The following is an 18,818-nucleotide window of genomic DNA, read 5'->3' as shown; positions in this document are numbered from 1 at the left end:
ATGTTAGTCTTTGCACCAGTCTGGAAAGATTCATGTTTTCTGTATGATTAGGCTGCACAAACAGACAGTTGAAGAAGCCAGAAAGCGTCTACAGGAGTATCAGAATAAACTGAAGCAAAGATACTCGGCTGCTGCTGTAACACCTTCAAGCTCTGTGCAAACAAAATCAATGAATTTAAAGCCTGTCTTAGAACCAGTTCTACAGAGGCAAAGAGTACAACGTACGCAGCACCAGTCACCCGAACAAGTTCATGCAGAAGACCATGCACGGTCACCACCTGTTTTTTCCAGCCTATGTAATATTCATGAAAGCACATCATCACAAAATCACGAGGAGCAAATGCATCATGTTTATCCTGGTAGACATGCACAGCCTCTAGAAACATCAAAATTGAGGTATGGTGAGTTTAGCTTGCCGTGGAGCTGTCCTTCACAGGAACCAGTGAGACCGTTGGAAACCTCCCCTGATCAGGTCAGGGAGCCATCTCCGTTCCGGTTACCACCAGCCGTAGTCACACAAGATGTTGCTGCAGTCAGAACACAGCCAGAAGCACGTGTACAGCAGGTTAGGTTTGCTTTGCCTGCAGAAGATTTCTCTGAGCCCTCAGAAGCAGAGCACTTCCAGGAATCATCTCATATGATGTCTGACCATCAAGCAGAAACAGAAGCTGTAGAAGAGCCTCCACTCACAGCACCCCTTATGCCAGCCACAGGATCTCATGTGGTACAGGCCGCCACAGCTGATCCTTTGGTAGGTCAGCAGGGGTCTGTAGGGAGCACCATCAAAACAAATCTTGAGCCCACTGCTCGTGCTGAACCTGTGACTTTATCTCGTGAAGAAGGCGTTGAGGAGTTCTTGACATCAAAAAGTGGAGAGGCATCTTTGTTAAATTATTCTGGTATACTGAGTTTAAGGGATAGGATGCTGGCCTCATCAGAAAGCATCCAGGCTCAGCAACGGTATTTGAAAGAATTGCAGGAGCAGCTAGATGCACAAAGAGAAGCTCTTTTTTCTCGACAGAAAATACAAGAACAACTACTTTTACAGAAGCAGGATAAATTGAAGGAACAGATGCAGAGGCAACAAGAGGCTTTGAAAGAATTCCTGAACAAGCAGGTAAGCTTTATAAATGCTTCACATGGTGAGTCAGCTAGTAGATGATAAAACTTTAGGATGAATGGTACGATCCCATAATGAAAATTTTAATTAGGACGTGTGATCTGTAGTTCTTTTCCATAACTTCTTATTTCAAAAAGTTTCTTTTTATGTGCACATATTAAGGAAATGTTTTGATAGTTGCACTCCTGACTTGTAATTTTGCTCAGTTCTGGGTAATGGGAGAAAAGTGCAAGTTTATTTTGGAGTTCCTAATGAAACCTCTTTTGTGCCCTTTTTTTTAACCTGAAGCCATCTTAGAAAAATAACTGTTTCCTCGAGCCTTGCTATTGCAGTCTTCATACAGCTAAAATTCCTGAACTCAGGAGTGGAAAAGTACAAGCAGACTTTTCAGGAATTATTCCTCTTAAAAATGCTGATTATTCTAATAAAATCCAACAAATGCGTTGAAAACCTAGCCAATTGTTTTATCACGCTAGGTTTGTAGAGCTAAATATAGCATCTTTGTGCCCAAATGTTTCAGTAAGATAGACAAGGCACTTGAACTTCTTTCTCAAAGTAGAAAGCTTAGTATTGTAAAACATACCCACAACAAAATGCTTGCTTAATAAATGAGTATGAATATAATCTTAAGTAATGTTGCTCTTTTTTTTTCTATTTAAGGTAAGACGTATTAGCACAAATGAAGAAATGACAGAAGCACTAATGCCTGACTGGATCAACAGGAGTGACATTTTCCAAGATTCAGAAAACTACCGGCAAGAGAACTGTGGCATGAGTAAACTTCACAGAAGTGAGATGATTTCGCAGTGCATCGATCTAGCTGGGCAAACTGGTAAGGCTGTTACAGCATTTTGTATTACAATATTTTTTTTCCTCTTTTTGCTGCTGAGATGCGGTTCTCTTCCATTTGCCCAAGCTGATTTGATAGATATGTTGTAACATGCCAGGGGATTTTAATCCACAGAACTTTATCTTGCAGAACAGCCTGAGAAAGTTCTACATAGAGAGCAGAAATGGAGATCTTCCAAACCACCTGTGACAAAAGTCAAGTTAGGGCTTGACTTGGAACAGCATGAACTCAGTGTTATTCCAGAGGTAGACACACCGAGGAGTTGCAACATTTCTTTTGCAGGTAAAATATATCGTATATATTTGGTAAAATATATTGTATATACACACACATATATGTATATACACATGTATATATGACAAATGATTCTAAGAAATATAGATTGGAGGAAATGAATCTCTTCTGAAGCCTTTGAGCTGATTGATTGTAAAATAATAGCTGATACTGTTGCCCTAAAGTATAATTTGTACACCATCCTAGGGAGCTATTGTTGAGAAAAACTTATCCTATCAAGGTCTGACTAGAAAAATATATCCAAAATAAAAATCCAGTGAGAAAAGAAAATACACTGTAATTCTGGGACTGAAGTTTCCTGTTGATTTTTCTGTTGGGCATATGATAAAATTTGCAGGGTCTATGTTAAAAATTCCTTTCATATCAAAGATACTAGATTGAATGCAGAATAAAGTCTTATGTAGCTATTCCTACCTTGTTTTCTCTGAGGGTTTAATCAGTTGTGAAAATATCAGTTAACTGCAAAAAGAACCATCAGAGCTGATGGAAGGGTGTTTAAAAGTTTAGCTTTGGAGCATAGCCAGAATGAGTGAAATCTTTAAAACAAGGAGCTAGTATCTAGTTTCTACAGAATTTTTATATGAGCTCTTTAGGTTTTTTCAATTACAGAACACTGTAACAATTTCAGAACAACCCCACAAAGCAGTTACTGGTTTCTGTTACCATTTGTGTGCAGTACTTAGTAATTCTTTGTAAGGAACAGTAAGTAACAGGTACAACAAACTGACGTTTTCTAGATGCAAACATTTAATTCTTACCCCTCCACACCTCAGTTCACCCAAGTTTCTTTGCAGCTAAAACCTAATGAATATTTTACAAAGCTTTAATATTGTGCTAGTGTTTCTAAAAGAGCGAAGCAGAACAATCCAAGTAATTACAGACCTGTCAGACTGGCGTTGATCTTGAGCAAAATAATGAAACAGCTGATATGGGACATTTTTTAATTAAAGAAAAGTAATTAATGTTAGCATCAGTTTATGCAGAATAATTCTTGTTGGGCCAATTTGGTGTCTTGATTAGATAACGAATTCCTGTTGGTGAAGGGTTTGATTGAAGAATACGTTTATATTCTTAAAAGCACTTGACATAGTACTACACTTTTTTCATTTAAAAAAATATCAAAATACATACCTAAAAATGCTTCTGAAATATTATCCAGTAAAATATTAGAGTAGGGAATGCTTACATGCTGTGTAAATCCCCTTCTGATCCACAGGTGATTTATGCCATTATTGTTTGTTAGTTGTGTTAGATAATAACAAATTGAACTTGAGTTTTTTAATTGGATTGGGTGGCCAAAAGGGGCTGTTGGTGGGGTGAAAGGGTTGGGGAGAAAGGAGATCTTAATCCAGAGCAGAGAATTTGTGTTGCATAACTATATCTAAACTGATTCAATGCTTTAAATTCAGGTAAAACAGATTCTGTTGGTGGAGAATCTTCTCCCACTTCAACTGTTGGGGAGTTTGCATATGTGAAATGTTACAGTCCTGCTCTTCGGAAGGATGGCAGGTCACCTGGGAGCACAACAAACTATGAGGAGCAAATTTCTAGTGAAAGTCCAAGGCAAAGGAAACAGTCCGGGTTACTACAAGAGCTGTTGCTGATGAGTGCTGAAAATTCCTGCGGTTCAGGTGAGGAGATGCTCTTCCTTTTGAGGAACTGTGTGAGTACCGTTCTGCACTGCTAATCTTACTGCTATGTATCTGCACCATGTAACCTGACTTGTTATAGAATATTCAGTGTTATTTAAATACAGTTTAATTTCAAGTGTAAAGAATGGAATTTCAATAAGTGTCTGTCTTAGAAGGACTGAATTTTGGGGTTTAATTTTTTTTTCTTGTGATCCACTACCATTCTAGTAACCTGCGTTCATGCTATAGTGATCCGCACTGCTAGTCAAGAGTTTTTCATCCAACGCATGTGCTTCGAATCTGTAACCTGTGGAGCTGCCTGTAAGGAAGCCTCTTTTGTATCACCTGATTGCTCTGCCTTTTCCGTCAGAATCTCATGCATGCATAGGGAGCCAACTGCTAGAGAAAGCTGCAGAAGCTGTGGTTTCTCTCCTGAGGGAGGTACCTTCTGCCAGAGTGTTTGTAGGGTGCTCAGGTGGGCAGCTTCACCGGGTGGGAACCTATTTTGTGCAAGCGCAGCGGTGGGCCTGAGTCAGTACCCAGTGATTCCTTTAGAGACACAACGGAAATTAAAGTTTAAAGAGAACTCTGAATTGTTAATATACTGATGTAGACATCCACAGAAAGTTCTCTTTCTGTAAGGAATTGCTTGGAAGTTTAGTTGAGACAAACTATAGAAGGCTGAGTGTAACCAATAGCTTAAAGAAACAACCTTGAAAGAAACAGCTGGTAGCAACGATGGAGAGAAAAATAATGCAATGATGTAAGGATTACCTTAGTTCTGCTATTTTCTGTTAATCTCTGAAGAGCTTTTATTAGAAACTACACTGTTGAGACTGGTCTGTGTCCATGGATAACAAAGTTACTATGATTCCGTAAATAAATAGCAGTTGTTTTGGGTACCACAAATAAAGCAAGTTGTGGATGTTCAAAATAATGTTATTACAGGGTTGTTGAAACCTGCTAAGCACGTTATGGGTAGCTTAGCTGCCTTATAAAAGGACAGAGGTAACTGGTCTTAGGCAAACAAGTAAAGCAGGTTTCTATGAAGTTCTTCAAGCACTTGGACTAACAAGTGGATGCCAAGGGGTTTAAATCCTACAGTTTTTCCCTGCCTGTAAGAAATTCAGCTCGTCTCTTTAGTCTTGGAAGAGCTAACTCAAAGGCTCCAGTACTTCCAGTTGCACTGCATTTGCATCTCTTCAAATTTCTGCAGGTTGAAATGCAGTTTGTTGTAATTCCGATTGAAAAATGGCACGCTTGACTTGCTGTGAACTCTTATTCAAAGTTTGTGAAACACTTACTTGAGCAATGTGAAGTTTAATATGGGATGACAGCACCTCATTGTCCGTTAATTTTCAGCGTCCATCCAAACTAAATACATTATTAGAGCTGCTAATGGGTTGTTTTCAGCGACTTCGCTGCCATATGTACGTCTTTATGAGCAACACAGCTCTGTGGTATGCACCTCTTGTTTTTGCTAGAGTTTTCACTGCTGCCCCAAATCTTAAGATAACTTTTAACTTAGTTTGTGCCAAGACATCCTTTTCAATCAAGACTTAATAGGAATTGAACTTGCTTTAAATCAGTACACCTAAGTATGTTAGCTCACTTCCTTTCAATTGCTTCCTTTAATTCTCAGAATAGTCCTTTTGAAATGTATGTATATTTAAATTATCGCCAAAGAATTTGGGTTTTTAACAGTATTTGGAGACAAGATTTTCTGAGTAAGTTTTAGAAGTATTACTCAATCACCAGTTTCCAAATTAACAAAAAATACCATACTGTAGTCTCTTTTTACATAGCATTATATATGAACAGTGTAATGGTTCATGTAAGAGGATTAGGAAACCACCATGCGAACATCCATATTTATATAGAAAAGCAAAGCTTTGTGTGATTATGTATTTAGGAGCATTGTCCTCTTGAGCAGTTCAACAAACAACCCAAGCTGTCAACAATATCTTCTTTGTAATTTGAAGTCTGTAAAGCACTTAACGGCACTTGGAGTAACCGGTACAGTATTTTCATAAAGAAAATCTAGTTTTTCTTAAAGTTTTTAAAGATAGAAAGTTAGGGTGCTTTTGAAGTTGCAACTTATGATGGTAGCTGTGATTTCATTTTTCTACTTGATTCTAACTAGTGTTTGCAGTTGTCCCGTGTTTTCATAGAATATCCTGAGTTGGAAGGGACCCACAGGGATCATCGAGTCCAACTCCAGGCACCACAGAGGTCTACCCAAAAACTCAGACTATTTTCAAGAGACATAGTTGTCTCTCCAAAGATAAGAGCAAGTGAGTGCTTTCTGTGTGCGATCTTGACCTTACCCTTTAAAGAGAGATTCGTGGTGGTTTCTAGCTTTAATGTATAGCTTTACAACTTGCAAGTTGTACTGCTTTGTAATTATAGGACTACCAGATGTGCACAGATCCTATTAATCACTATTCACTTGCTTTTTCAAAGTAAAGCATTAAAGATAGAAAGGTCAAAGTCATACAGGTTCTGAAAAAGATGAACTTGGTAAACTTATTTAGATACTCTATCAATAAAGGTGTTTCATTTGATACGAGGTTTGTCGTTGGGTGACAGGCATATTCTTTTTTTTGGGATTTCCCTAACTATCCTTATTTCTCTCCTCCAATTGTTACAAGAAGGAAAAAAGAACCCTCTCCAATTTAGATGCAGACAAATCTGGATGTAAAGGCGGTCTCGAGGACTGCTTTTGGTTAAGGAAGGATGAGTCCCTAAATCCCTGCTGAAAAATCCATAAATCCATACTGAGCGGTCACAAGTGCTACACAAACTGGTCAGCCGGTTAGCGGGCAGAGGGGACAGGTAATGTTAGAGTGATGTTGCAGGATTTGCCTCGCTGGTGGCACTGATTCAGATTGCTCTCTCTTACCATGCCACTGATGTCTCACAAGATGAGTTAGAAACTGAACATATTTGAGAATTCTTCAGTTCGGTTAAAATGAGCTAACAGAACGTAAATTGTTAATAGGGAATTGCAGAGTAATCCTACAGATGAGACATTTTGGTTGCATAAACCTTATTTCCTTAGGGAAATCATCTTGGAAATAGTGACTAGACTTGATGCATACAGCTTTTTCACAGTTCTCCTTACCGGCCTGTAAACAAACCTTTCTATTTACTCACCTTGGGCTTTGAGTCTCCTTGAGCAGCGTTCCAGATGCAATTACTTTCATGTAATGCCACCCTAAACAGAGATGTTATTCCATGATTATTTTTTGTGTAACCTAAGACTTCAATTTATTTTTAATAATCCCAAATATTTGTCCATAATTCATTATTGCAACAGGTTGTTTTATCCATCACCAATTTAGCAAACTAGTGTGGAGTACAACTTTCTTCCCCCTGTGGTTGGGTTTGGACTGGTCCCTGTTTTTCATTGTCTTCACAAATGATTTGTCGCTCAGTCTTACGCCTTTCAATTGCACCATAAAATGATTGCTGTTACTATTTTACTGCAATTTCAGTTGAATAAATTGCATTCTGGGTATTACAGCCTCATTTTTTAAACACATTTTAAACACTGTGGTGGCCGGGAGGTTGAAACGTGAAAGTCCTATGTAGATGTCAGGAAGCTGTGAGGAACAAGAGCCTTGCACTATTATTTTGGAGGGAGGGGAAAAGAATTAAAAAAAGCCCCTCTTTGTGAGCCACCAAGTACAGTTTTTAAGGATATTACTGTAATAAAGACATGAGATATGAGCATGTTGTATTTTTAACTCTGAAATCAGTAATTAATTTGGTTTATAGCACGGAATTGCTGCTGTTTGTCCCTTGTATTTATATCACAGAACAACGCAGTTATTGCAGTATAGGAATAAAATGTTTGCCGAATGGCTTTTAATAGAATTTATATAAAAGAGTATCAGATACTTGAATCTCCTCTCATATGTATCCTAAATTACTGCCTGTCACTCTGATAGGCTTTATAAAATAAAGCATTTATTTCAGAGAACTATCGAATCTTGATGTAAAGATATCAGAAAAAAGAATTCAGTGCCCTCCACGGTAGCTTGTTTCAGCATTTAATTATTCTAAAATAAGCGGTCTATTTCCAGCTCCCATATGTCCTACAGCCATTTCTTGCCACTGCTTCTTGTTACAACGTTCTTTGAGGTTTAGATGAAAGGACATTTTTTTCAAGGCCTTGGTTATTCTCACGGTCATCTGCCTCCTATATTACGGTCCCAAGAAGAACAGCAGACTTGTGCACTGTATCTGGACTGGATTACACGACTGGCAGCCAAGGAGCTCGCTGCCACCTTGTCCTACTCAAATTTTAAGTTATATTTACCATGAACCTGAAGACTTTTGTCATGCACTTGACTTACAGTTTTACCTGTACTGCAACAGCGTTAACAGACCCAGATTTGTATAAAGCCGAGATAACTTTTACAGTTGCAGTGCTACTGTGTTTGTCATTCTTCCAGTCTTTGTTACTTGCAAATTCTTTTGCCAGTGGCTCTGTTCAGTTTCTGATCAAAATGCCATGAATGATCAGGATCAAGCTTACTAGAAACTTCGGAGAACTGGAGAGGGAGGTCCTTCTGAGAACTGTTTTCCCCTTTATTTTGAGATCTGTCATCTAGCATTTAAAATAGTAACATAGTAAATGAATTAAGAATAGGTTAATGTCTCTTTTAATTCAATAAGTATATTTTAGATGTTATTTCCTTTCGTTTCTTGTACTTCCTCCTAGCAGTGTAACTGGGTGACAGTGGCTAGAGGAAGCCTTGGATTATTATTTTTTCCTCTTTCTTTCCTAAAAGGAGTTTCAAAATGTTTGATGCTGACTTCAATAATTAATGCAATACTTAAGTATCTTATTCCACTGACGTTGTTTCACAGAGGAAACTTCTTCCGCTTTGTGTAGTAGGAAAACCACAACATCTGGGTTCCATCTTCTAGTAAGAAATGGAGTTTCAGTTCATACAAGGGACACATTAATGTTAGAAGTTGCAATGTTATGAGATCTACCTAAGGATAGAGCCTTGCAGATGCCAGAAATTTGAAATGTCACTATCATTAGCAGCCCTAGTAGAACTGGAGAAAACGTGTGAACTTAACTTCCCCAGTTTGAGTTAAATTTCTGTTGGATATTTAACACATTTCCTTGAAAAAGTGAGAGCAGACCTAATGGATTGAGAGCAGCCCTGAGGAAAAGGGCCTGGGGGTGTTGGTGGATGAGAAGCTCAACGTGAGCCAGCAATGTGTGCTTGCAGCCCAGAAAGCGAACCGTATCCTGGACTGCACCAAAACTTAGGTAATTTTAAAAAAGTAATAAAAAATTAGTTAGGTAATTCGTAGTTTCTGATTTCTATGGTCTGCTTTGCTTTGTAATCATTGTCGTGGTAGAGGGCAGAAGGATTCCTTCACCCCAATGAAATGGTTGTAGGAACGCTACCAAAGACGTATTTCATTCTGCAAAGCCAAAGCATGAATTTCTAGCTCTTCAGGCATGGTCTACAGAGATCAGTCATGCTAATCAGAAATCGTGGTACAGTGGAACAGAAAGTATAATGTAAGTGAGACGAAAGAGGTAAGAATGGGCAAAAATCAGTGCCTAACAGTGAGGACAGCCGCTGTAGAGTATTACTGCCATCTGGTGTTAAAAAACAAACCAACACTAACAACTGCTTTCTATTCCTTCTCGCTTCTATTACATTTTGTTCAGCTCAGTCCCAAGATTCTCTTGTGGCTCAAGATTCACCAGTTCCTGCTGTTGAAGTTGGAGAGAGCACACCACGTTCTGGACCATCGTTCAGAAGCATTCATGCGGTTAGTCATAGCAAAGTAACTGTGTAACATAATTTACTCTTTGTGATGGGTTTAGCTGGAATGCTAAGATGATGTGCAGAAAGGAAAATTTTGTCATGTTCTTGTTGCCTTGAATCAGGCATTTGAGAATTTTGTCTTGTATTTCCAGAATGCTCAGGAACAGGTAGGATCTAGAACAATTGTATGATAATTCAGAGTAGGAGGGACGTTGGAAGGTCCCTGTTTCAACCTCCTGCTTGCAGCAGGGTCAGCTGTGAGATCAGAGCAGGTTGCTCAGAGCTTTATTCCACAGGATATTCGCAAATTCCAAAGGTGGAGGCTTGCGTGACTCTCCAGACAGTCTGTTCTGGTGCTAGGCTGCCTGTAGGAAAAGTTGTTCCCTATATCCAGACTGAACCTCTGCTTTTTCAGCTCATGCACATTGTCTGTTGTCCTCCTGACAAGCAATACTGAAAACTCTGGCTTCATCTCAGTACCCTTCCTATAAGCACAGGCAGGCTGCAAGTTGTCCCCTGCAAGCCATCTCTTCAGGCTGCACCAGCTCTGCTTCCCCAGAATCCCAGAGTGGTTGAGGTTGGAAGGGACCTCAGGAGGTCATCTGTAATTTATAAGAAAGATGGACTCTTTACTCGGGTAGATAATGACAGGACAAGCGGGAATGGTTTTAAACTAAAAGAGGGGATATTTAGATTAGATATAAAGAGGAAATTCTTCCCTCAGAGGGCGGTGAGGCCCTGGCACAGGCTGCCCAGAGAAGCTGTGGATGCCCCATCCCTGGAGGTGTTCAAGGCCAGGCTGGATGGGCCTTTGGGCACCCTGGGCTGGTGGGAGGTGTCCCTGCCCATGGCAGGGGGGTGGAGCTGGGTGGGCTTTACGGTCCCTTCCAAGCCGAGCCATTCTGTGATTCCATTCTATGCTGTCTCCTCTTCTGGGTCCTTGCCAAAGGTGTTCAACAGGGCAGGTCCCAGGTTAGACCCCAGTCATGCTCCCCTTCTTCCCCACTTGCAGGGGGAGTGTCACCCACTAATCCCTGTCCTCTGAGCCTGGTCAGCCAACCAGTTTTCTGCCTGTCTGGCTGGCCGTCCATCCAGATTGTAGCATCCAAGCTCAGATACAAGAATTTTTAGAGAGACTGTCAAAGGCCTTTGCGAAATCAACGTCAATGATACCCACTGCTTTTCTTTATCCAAAGATCCTGCTGTTTTGTCAGTGGACAAAACCACTATTTAAAAATTACTGTTTGTTTATAGATGTATGGAAACATTTATGCAGACAGTATGTATATTTGTGTGTGTGTGTACATCTGTGTATACACACTGCCTTATATAAATACTTAATATAAGTGAAAACAATGGAGGGAATGGGTTTCCTAGTTTTCTGTCTTAATGTATGTTTTAATTCAAAGTTTGGGAGAAATAAAATGTTAACATCTCATCCTTCAAACCTTCAAAATTTGGAAGTACCCTCATTCCCTATTCTGTGACTGTAGAGCTTTCTTCAAAATTAAGGAAGACAATATTTTAGAATACTTTGTATATTTAGTTGTAAAACTAGAATTAAACTGTTAAGTCACTCCCCTATATTCAGAAGGCACAGACTTGAAGGTGCTGGTAAAATTCCTGACTTTTTCATGTGTTTCATTTATGTTCCTCTGAGATCTACAATTCCACTGAAGTAGGTCTGTGATGAGAAATAGCCAAATCTGACCACCAGGAGATAAAATAATCTTCCAGGTGTAATGATTTGTAGACAGTTCTGAGAGGCTTGGTGTGTGTGGGTGTGTGTGCGTGTGTGTGTGTTGGGGGGAGGGGGCTGCTGGGGGTCATTTGGGTCTGGGAGCTGGGCTGTGAATGTTGTGTGCTGAGCAATGATGAGTTCCTATTTTGCCTGACTGCCAAAAATGAAGGCTTCTACACTTGAACTGAGCTCAGAATAAAAGCTGTGGTTTTAAAGTTTCAAATAGTGTCTGAATACAAGGTAACAGATATGTTACTTCCTCCTAGGAAGTGCTTTCTAAGGTAGCATCCCCAGATTTGGGTTCAGAGGCTTTCATGAAAGCGATACCCTGTGATTTATCTTCAACAGTTTCCACTGGAAGCTTTTTGACTAGCGAAACGTTGGATGCCAGCCCTATTGACACTGGTAAGTGTTGGGGTTTTGTTATTTTTGTAAATGAAAAATTGTGTTCTCTCCCTTATTCTATAGCAGAATGGATCTGGCTGACTGGACATAAATCTGTCTGAAAAAGGTTAATATGGAACTTCACTTAGGAATTGTCAATACATGTTTTAGAGTATAACTGGAATATACACATTCTGTGCTTGTGAGCTTTTTAAACTTATAATTTAGCCTTGTAACACATCAGGTTTGGCAAAGGATATTTTAATAAGCAACTGTAACACTAACAATTTTCAGGTGGCACAATTTTTAGAAAATATGATCCCCAAACAATACACTGATGGAAGTTTTCCAATCAGTATATACCGTCAATTTTTAGAGTGATGATAGTTGTCCTGCTGTTAGGAGAATTGTGGCAATATCTTGTTGCACCGAAGTGTTACCGTAGTAAATTCCAATATCTTGTAAAAATGCCACTTTTGATGCCACGTTAACTTGGAAGTGTGTTCGTTTCCTTTTTTGCTTGCAGGCTGTCTCTTGATCTTAAGTTAGCGTTGTATAAAATTAAAAATTAGATCTTTATAATGTATAGTCATTCCTCTATATACTGGCTTTATCACCTGTGAACATGGAAGGTGGGTTGGAAAGTGATTATGTAGTGACCTGTAGATTTATTCACTTTAAGGCTTAATATTGTCTTAATCTGAATTGTATCTGATCTCATTTGTACCCGTATATGTGTATGAGTTATTCCATGTTCATAAACCAATCCTTGAAGATTACTTCTTGAGCCACTGAAGTCTCAGGCTGGCTCTATTTTAACTCCAATCTTCTGAATGTGTAAGTGGCATTTTGAGTAACAAACTTTGTAACTTGCATCAAATTGTGTCTTCCTTATGTAAAGCTCAAACTCTAAGATCATTTGCTTGCAGCCTTTCTTTCCTATTGTTTTTAGTTGTAAAATATAAGGTGTCAGTATTGATTGGAGACAGCTTACAAAAAAAACACAAAACTAAAAAAAAAAAAACACCAAGAATCCAGATGTTAAGGGTATTTCAGGATATTAAGCAGTGTGTTTTCAGGTGAGTTCATGTGAGTGGTTTATATGAAAAACCGTGTGAACACCGAGCTTCTTATTTCAGGATTGTCTTCTGACAGTACGGAAGACCGAATTTTGAAAAAACCAGCAAGCTGCCCTTGGAGCTCCTTGCTGCCTTTTACCTCGCCGCAGAGGCAAGAGAATCTGTCAAGAGCACCTGAAACCTGGTTGTCAGAAGGGGAAGTGTACCTTTATAAGGACAGTGAGATTCAGCAGATCTTGGAGAAATGTGGTGGAGATTTGAAGTCTTCATCAGAGAACAATGTGCATTTCCAAGGTACCTGCGATTTTAAAGCATTTATGTGTTACACTGTCATATGGAATGAGGGTTATGCATTTCTGCATTATATTCAGCTTATATTTTATTGTCAGTGTGTTCTAACTGCTTTAAAGATGTTCGTCATCCTTTGCTTTATGTATATGTCTGCATAGTATAGCGCAACAAAAAGATAATCTGATCAGACATCTGATCATATTCTGTGCAGCTTCCTGCTACTATGGCTAGACTGTTTCTGTTGTCTGTGCTGATCTTATTGCTTGTGTATCTATAACTCTGTATTAAGGGATTCAGAACAGATAACAATATATAATACTTACCAACTATCAACCCTATCTGAATGAAACACCGATTAACAGGCTGCCAGAAGGTCTGTGCTCTCCTCTGTGCACAGTTCTGTGCTCTCTAAGTGCACGTTTAATGATTCATGAAAATAAAACATCTTTATTAGCTGTTGTGGCGATAACTCCAGTGTTTTAATTTGAACTACTTCCTTCTGCAGTGTCTTTGGAAACGTGGAATCATAGAACTTTAGATTCATCTAAAGAAGGGACTTCTACTTGTGATCCAAATTCTCCTTCCTGCTCAAAGCAGAGCCAATTTATGCCAGGTTGCTTAAGGCCTTTTTGAGCCAAGTTCTGATTATCTCCAGCGGCAGAGATTCCATACCACCCAGGCAACTTGCTTAACAACCTTCACTGGGACTTTTTTTCTTTGTATCTAACCAGAATTTCCTGTGTTCCATCTTTTGTCAATTATCTTTTCTTCTGTCACTGGGCATGTTCAAGAAGAGCATGACTGCATCTTCTCTTTACTTTCTTTTAGGATGTTGTAGATGCCAGAGATTTCTGTTCCTCACCTCTTCTCCCACACTGAAGCCTTTTTGTAAAACTGAACAAACCCAGTTTTTAAGCTTCTCTTCAAACATCATGTGCTTCATCCTTCCTCTAATCACTGTTAAGTCTCCTCGCTGGACTTGCTCCATTGTGTCAGTGTGTACTTTTCATACTGGGAAGCCCTAAATAGGACACAGTGCTTCTTACGCAGTCTTGCAAGTACTTAATAGAGAGCTTCTTGACTGTAGATTTTCATTTAAAAGTAAAATAAAACCATCACTTTCTTGCTGCTGTTTGTACCTGCGTTGTAAGAGTTGGATGTTGTAATTTTTATTTATTTATTTTTTTTTTTACAAACTACTATTTGTATGCCTGCAGAATTCTGTGTGCTCTACTTATTCCATCTGAAAAATAACCTCTTCTCTTATAGCTCTGGCAGCTGAGCTTGATTTTCCTGAAATGGAGAGGCATTTTCCTAACTCCCGTCATCAGATCTTTCAGCCTTTGGAACCAAGTCTTGACTTTGATATTTCATCATCCATTTCTCAATACAAGATTTCCCAAGACAACAGAGAATTTAGGAAGGTACTACAGAAAAACTCTGGCTTAAAATTTATGTAAGATTCAAATGTGTAATCCTTATACTGTGTTCTGTTTATATGAAAAAAGATTTTGATATATGTAGAACTGGAGGCATTTTTGCTGTTAGCAAGGAGCAATGTGATCCAAAAAGCAAAAATTTCAGTTGACTTTTTATCCTTCATATTCCTGAGAAAATGAAATCTTAATTGGGATTTTTTCTGCCACTAGACTTCAACATTTTCAACAGAAAGTCAAGACATGTCTGCATTTCTAGATGGGCGAAACTCCAGTCTGAATATACAAAGAGGCAGTCTGCCTTCTAGTCTTGAAACAAACAAGCCCGACACCATTACATCAGAAGAAGAGTCTTTTAAAGAAAATGGTATTCTGGGTATGTACAATGTAGTCTGATCTATGCTTACAAAATCAAACCATCTTTAGTATGGAATTACCAATCCTTAAAGTTGGTTTGCTGGGTTGAAACTGGAAAGGAACTCTTCCCTTCTAAATCAACAGTTGCTACTTAAATACAGAAGCAGACCCTGATATTCATATACTCTAACGGATATCATGTTACAAACACCATTACTCCGAACATTCCCCTCCTCCTCCTCCTTTACCCCAGCCTTTATTGCGGAGCATGACAGCACACGGTGTGGGACATCCCTTTGGCCAGCCTGGGTCAGCTCCTGGCTGTGTCCCCTCCCAGCTCCTTGTGCACCCCCAAGTACCTCGCTGGCAGCACCAGGAGCTGAACAGCCCTTGGCTCCGTGTGAGCACTGCTCTGGGACAGCTAAACATCGGTGTGTTATCACTGCTATTGTCATCAAAAATCCAAAACACAGCACCATACCAGCTAGTAGCAAGAAAATTAACTCTATCCCAGCCAAAACCATGATGTGTGTGGTAATTACGATGTTAGTGAACAAGTATCAGTGCTGGCTGAAACCAATAGTTTAATTAGTTTTTTGAAAAATTGGTTCATGCATACATCCCTCATTTTGTACATTTGAGGAAATCATTCAATTTATGGAACTTTGGTTTTTGAGGCATGTGTTAGAATTTCTGTAATCTTATTTCTCTTTTATACACTGTGTCCTTCAAGAAACCGTCGGACTTTCCTCCTGCACTGTTAAGTTGCACCAACAGTCACTGTGTACTGCATGTGAAATTTGTTCTGATTATAAATTGCCTTATCTACCTTCAGAATGAAGGAAGAGAGAAAGGAATAAACTTTCAGATGACAATGTAATAATTAGTAGATTAAAAGCTTATGATTCTACAGCAGCACTAAGCTAACAGCAGCTCATAACTGGAAAAGTTTTTTTGTTAATGTTCTGCAGTTGAATTATTAAAATTATAAACTTAAATTATAAATAAACTTTATAATAAACAAATTATAAATTATAAATAAACTTAAATTATAATAAACAAATTATTAAAATTATAAACTTAATAAATTTATAAATTATAAACATTATAAATTATAAACTTAATCTGTAACATATTCTAAAGAAAGAACTGATCTGAAATTCCAAACGCAGTGAGCAGTAACAAGTATTTCTGAAGCTCTAAGTTACCAAGAACCAGGTGTTTCAGCACAGTGGTGCTTTAACAGAAACTGATCAATAACAGTAAAAGTAACACAGTATTTATGTAGTGGATGTATGAATAATATAAATGTTCCTGGTTATTTGCATATATATCCACATAATTTTGGGAAACGCATACTGGTCATGTTTAAAGCTGCAAGCAACCGTGCTAGGTTTTATTATGCTTCTTTCACTTTAGATAGCAGGTACGAGTGCAAAAGAAAATGCCAGAAAAGGCTTACACCATGAGACTACCTCTGGTGACAGCAAAGGGGATTTAGCAAACTCCTGCTAGCTGTAACATTCACTTTCTAAATTGCTCATAGAAACAATCTTTGTGCTTTAAACTTCTCTCTTATATTTCCTCATCTCTTTTAAGTTTTCTTTTTATGATCCCAAACCAATTATGCTTGGGCTTTAAAATAAAAAAAATAATTAAAAACAAGCAAACAAAACACAAATAACAGGATGAGAAATCAAAAACTAATTCAGGTTGTCAGTTTGAGGTAGGTTGATATTTAGTTCCATCATCTGGAGAATTTTCTAGCGATGGCTGATATTACAGTGTAATTCCTCCCTCCCTGTAGTCTCTTTCAAGATTTTTAATAACTGCTATTTATCTGGAGACAGTATTCCTTATGCATATAAAACCAGATATCTTGTTAAACAAAACAAAAATTTCTTTAACAGAAACACTTAAAGATTTATATGATATATTGCTATCAATATAAAAAACAAACCAAAAAAACACTACCACTAAAAAAAAATTAATAATGTGATGCTGGAGTCTGTGTAACTGATTTTATCAATCTTATGTCAGAGGCATATTAAAAATATATGTATGTATTTAAAGAAACCTTGTTTGTTTGGTAGATGCTGTAGTACTGAAATGCCTCCCCAGTAATTAAAATATTTACACCCAATTTTTCTCCTTTCCTAGCTTCTTCTGGAAAAAAAAAGTAATCTTGGTTTGTACATTTAGAATCTAAGGGAAAGATAATTTAGGGTACAATACTGTAGCTTTTAGGACTCACAGAACGGTTTGGTTTGGAAGGGACCTTAAACCCATCCAGTTCCAAAACCCCCTTCCACAGGCAGGGACACCTCCCACCAGCCCAGGTTGCCCAAAGCCCCATCCAGCCTGGCCTTGAGCACCTCCAGGGATGGGGCACCCACAGCTTCTCTGGGCAGCCTGTGCCAGGGCCTCACCGCCCTCTGAGTGAAGAGTTTCTTCCAACTAGCTGACCTAAATGAACAGCTGTCAGTGTTCCAGTTTGGATGTTGTCTTCTACTATGAAGAGTTTCTGCCCAAGTAATGATGTTTCTGATCACTTTCTTCCTGCTTTTGAGATTTTGCTGGGGGTTCAAAAGAAACTCAGAGCACTGCCATTTGCAGTGTATAAATAGATACAAATACAAATCTAGTGGCTTACAATGCAGTTATGTCAGCAGCATTGTGAAGGCTATCCCTAACATATTGTAATAAGCAACAAAAAATGTTGTTTCTTTTTGTGTACAAAATGAATCATATATAAAAAATGAATCAAAGTGAGTCAAAGTTGAATGAATCAAGTAATGTTAATGGTATTATGTTTTACGAAACTTCAGCAGAGTTGCACATTCCTCAACAGTCCTGTTATGGAGGGATTTTTTTAAAGCTGAAATATTGTCATGTTAAGAATTCTGACTCTAACTTCTTGAAACAGGTTCAGATGAATCTTTCCACCCACTGCGAGCAGAATCTTCTCTGAGCGATCTCAGTCAGAATGCTGATCAGCCAGAGGACCGTAACGTAATGTTAGAGAAGTCTTTTGGACAAAACCCTGGGATTAAAACACGAGGCAACGAGAACTGTATTTCGTCCGCCAGAGAGTATGAAGAACTGGCAAGAAACATGGAGTGTGTTAGTCTGCAGTGTTCAATGGAAGAGACACGAAACGAAAGTCTGAGCTCACTGGAAGAGCAAAAGTCATTTTATCAGCTAAATACCACACCTGTCCCAGTGGAAGAAACTTCCCCTCAACACTTATTCAGAGAGAGTGTAACATTCAGGCAAGAGACTCTGTCTTCTGAAAAATTACCTGTTGAGGCATTTGATAGGAAGTACGTGAAGCTTCCTGAAAAACTACTTCATGTATATGAAGCAAATAAAGCAGTGGCAGTGGATTCTCAGTGCGATAGCAATGTAAAGGAGCCGGATCAAGGATTTCCAGAAGTACAGAAATCCTCAAGGATTACCAGAGAAACCAGCTTGGAAGTCCCAGGCGTGCGTTTACAGGCTGTTGTACAACAGAATGTTTCTTTCCCAGGAAGACATGAAAAACATTCCAGTTCTGTGCCTGGAAGCTCATGTCGTATTCCAGTCTGGGTAAGTAAAACAGATGTGTTTTGTTTTTTTTAAAATTTGTGCAGGTATTTTGTTTATTCACTTTTTTTTTTAATCAAGCAATTTTAGGCCTTTAACATCAGATAACTTGGCAAATGTTCACTTTATGATTCTAGTTTGACTTGCATGTTTCCTGGACTTATGCTCTCCTGCTTGCCCTTTCAGATTGTAGCACTGAAGTAATCAGCGGTAGCTAACTTGAGCTTTATCTCCCATGAGCATCAT

General features: G+C 38.7%; 1 protein-coding gene across 3 annotated transcripts in view; it reads left to right on the top strand.

Annotated features, from left to right (window-relative positions):
* Nucleotides 1–18,818, top strand: part of CEP295 (centrosomal protein 295) — a 39,461-nt gene that overhangs the window by 16,397 nt on the left and 4,246 nt on the right. For 2 of the 3 annotated variants that reach the window (XM_083828842.1, XM_083828843.1), the window contains exons 14-24: nt 52–1,117; nt 1,781–1,952; nt 2,100–2,252; nt 3,674–3,895; nt 4,124–4,216; nt 9,600–9,703; nt 11,707–11,845; nt 12,964–13,197; nt 14,464–14,618; nt 14,844–15,006; nt 17,914–18,575. In XM_083828842.1, the coding sequence (XP_083684968.1) occupies nt 52–1,117; nt 1,781–1,952; nt 2,100–2,252; nt 3,674–3,895; nt 4,124–4,216; nt 9,600–9,703; nt 11,707–11,845; nt 12,964–13,197; nt 14,464–14,618; nt 14,844–15,006; nt 17,914–18,575 (3,163 nt within the window). The remainder of the gene's footprint in view (nt 1–51; nt 1,118–1,780; nt 1,953–2,099; nt 2,253–3,673; nt 3,896–4,123; nt 4,217–9,599; nt 9,704–11,706; nt 11,846–12,963; nt 13,198–14,463; nt 14,619–14,843; nt 15,007–17,913; nt 18,576–18,818) is intronic. The other variant, XM_083828844.1, reaches the window with a different exon arrangement.

This window comes from Anser anser (assembly GCF_964211835.1).
Source record: "Anser anser genome assembly, chromosome: 1".
Classification (NCBI taxonomy): domain Eukaryota; kingdom Metazoa; phylum Chordata; class Aves; order Anseriformes; family Anatidae; genus Anser; species Anser anser.
Note: the sequence above shows the minus strand (reverse complement) of the source record. Positions and strands in the feature narration are given on the sequence as shown.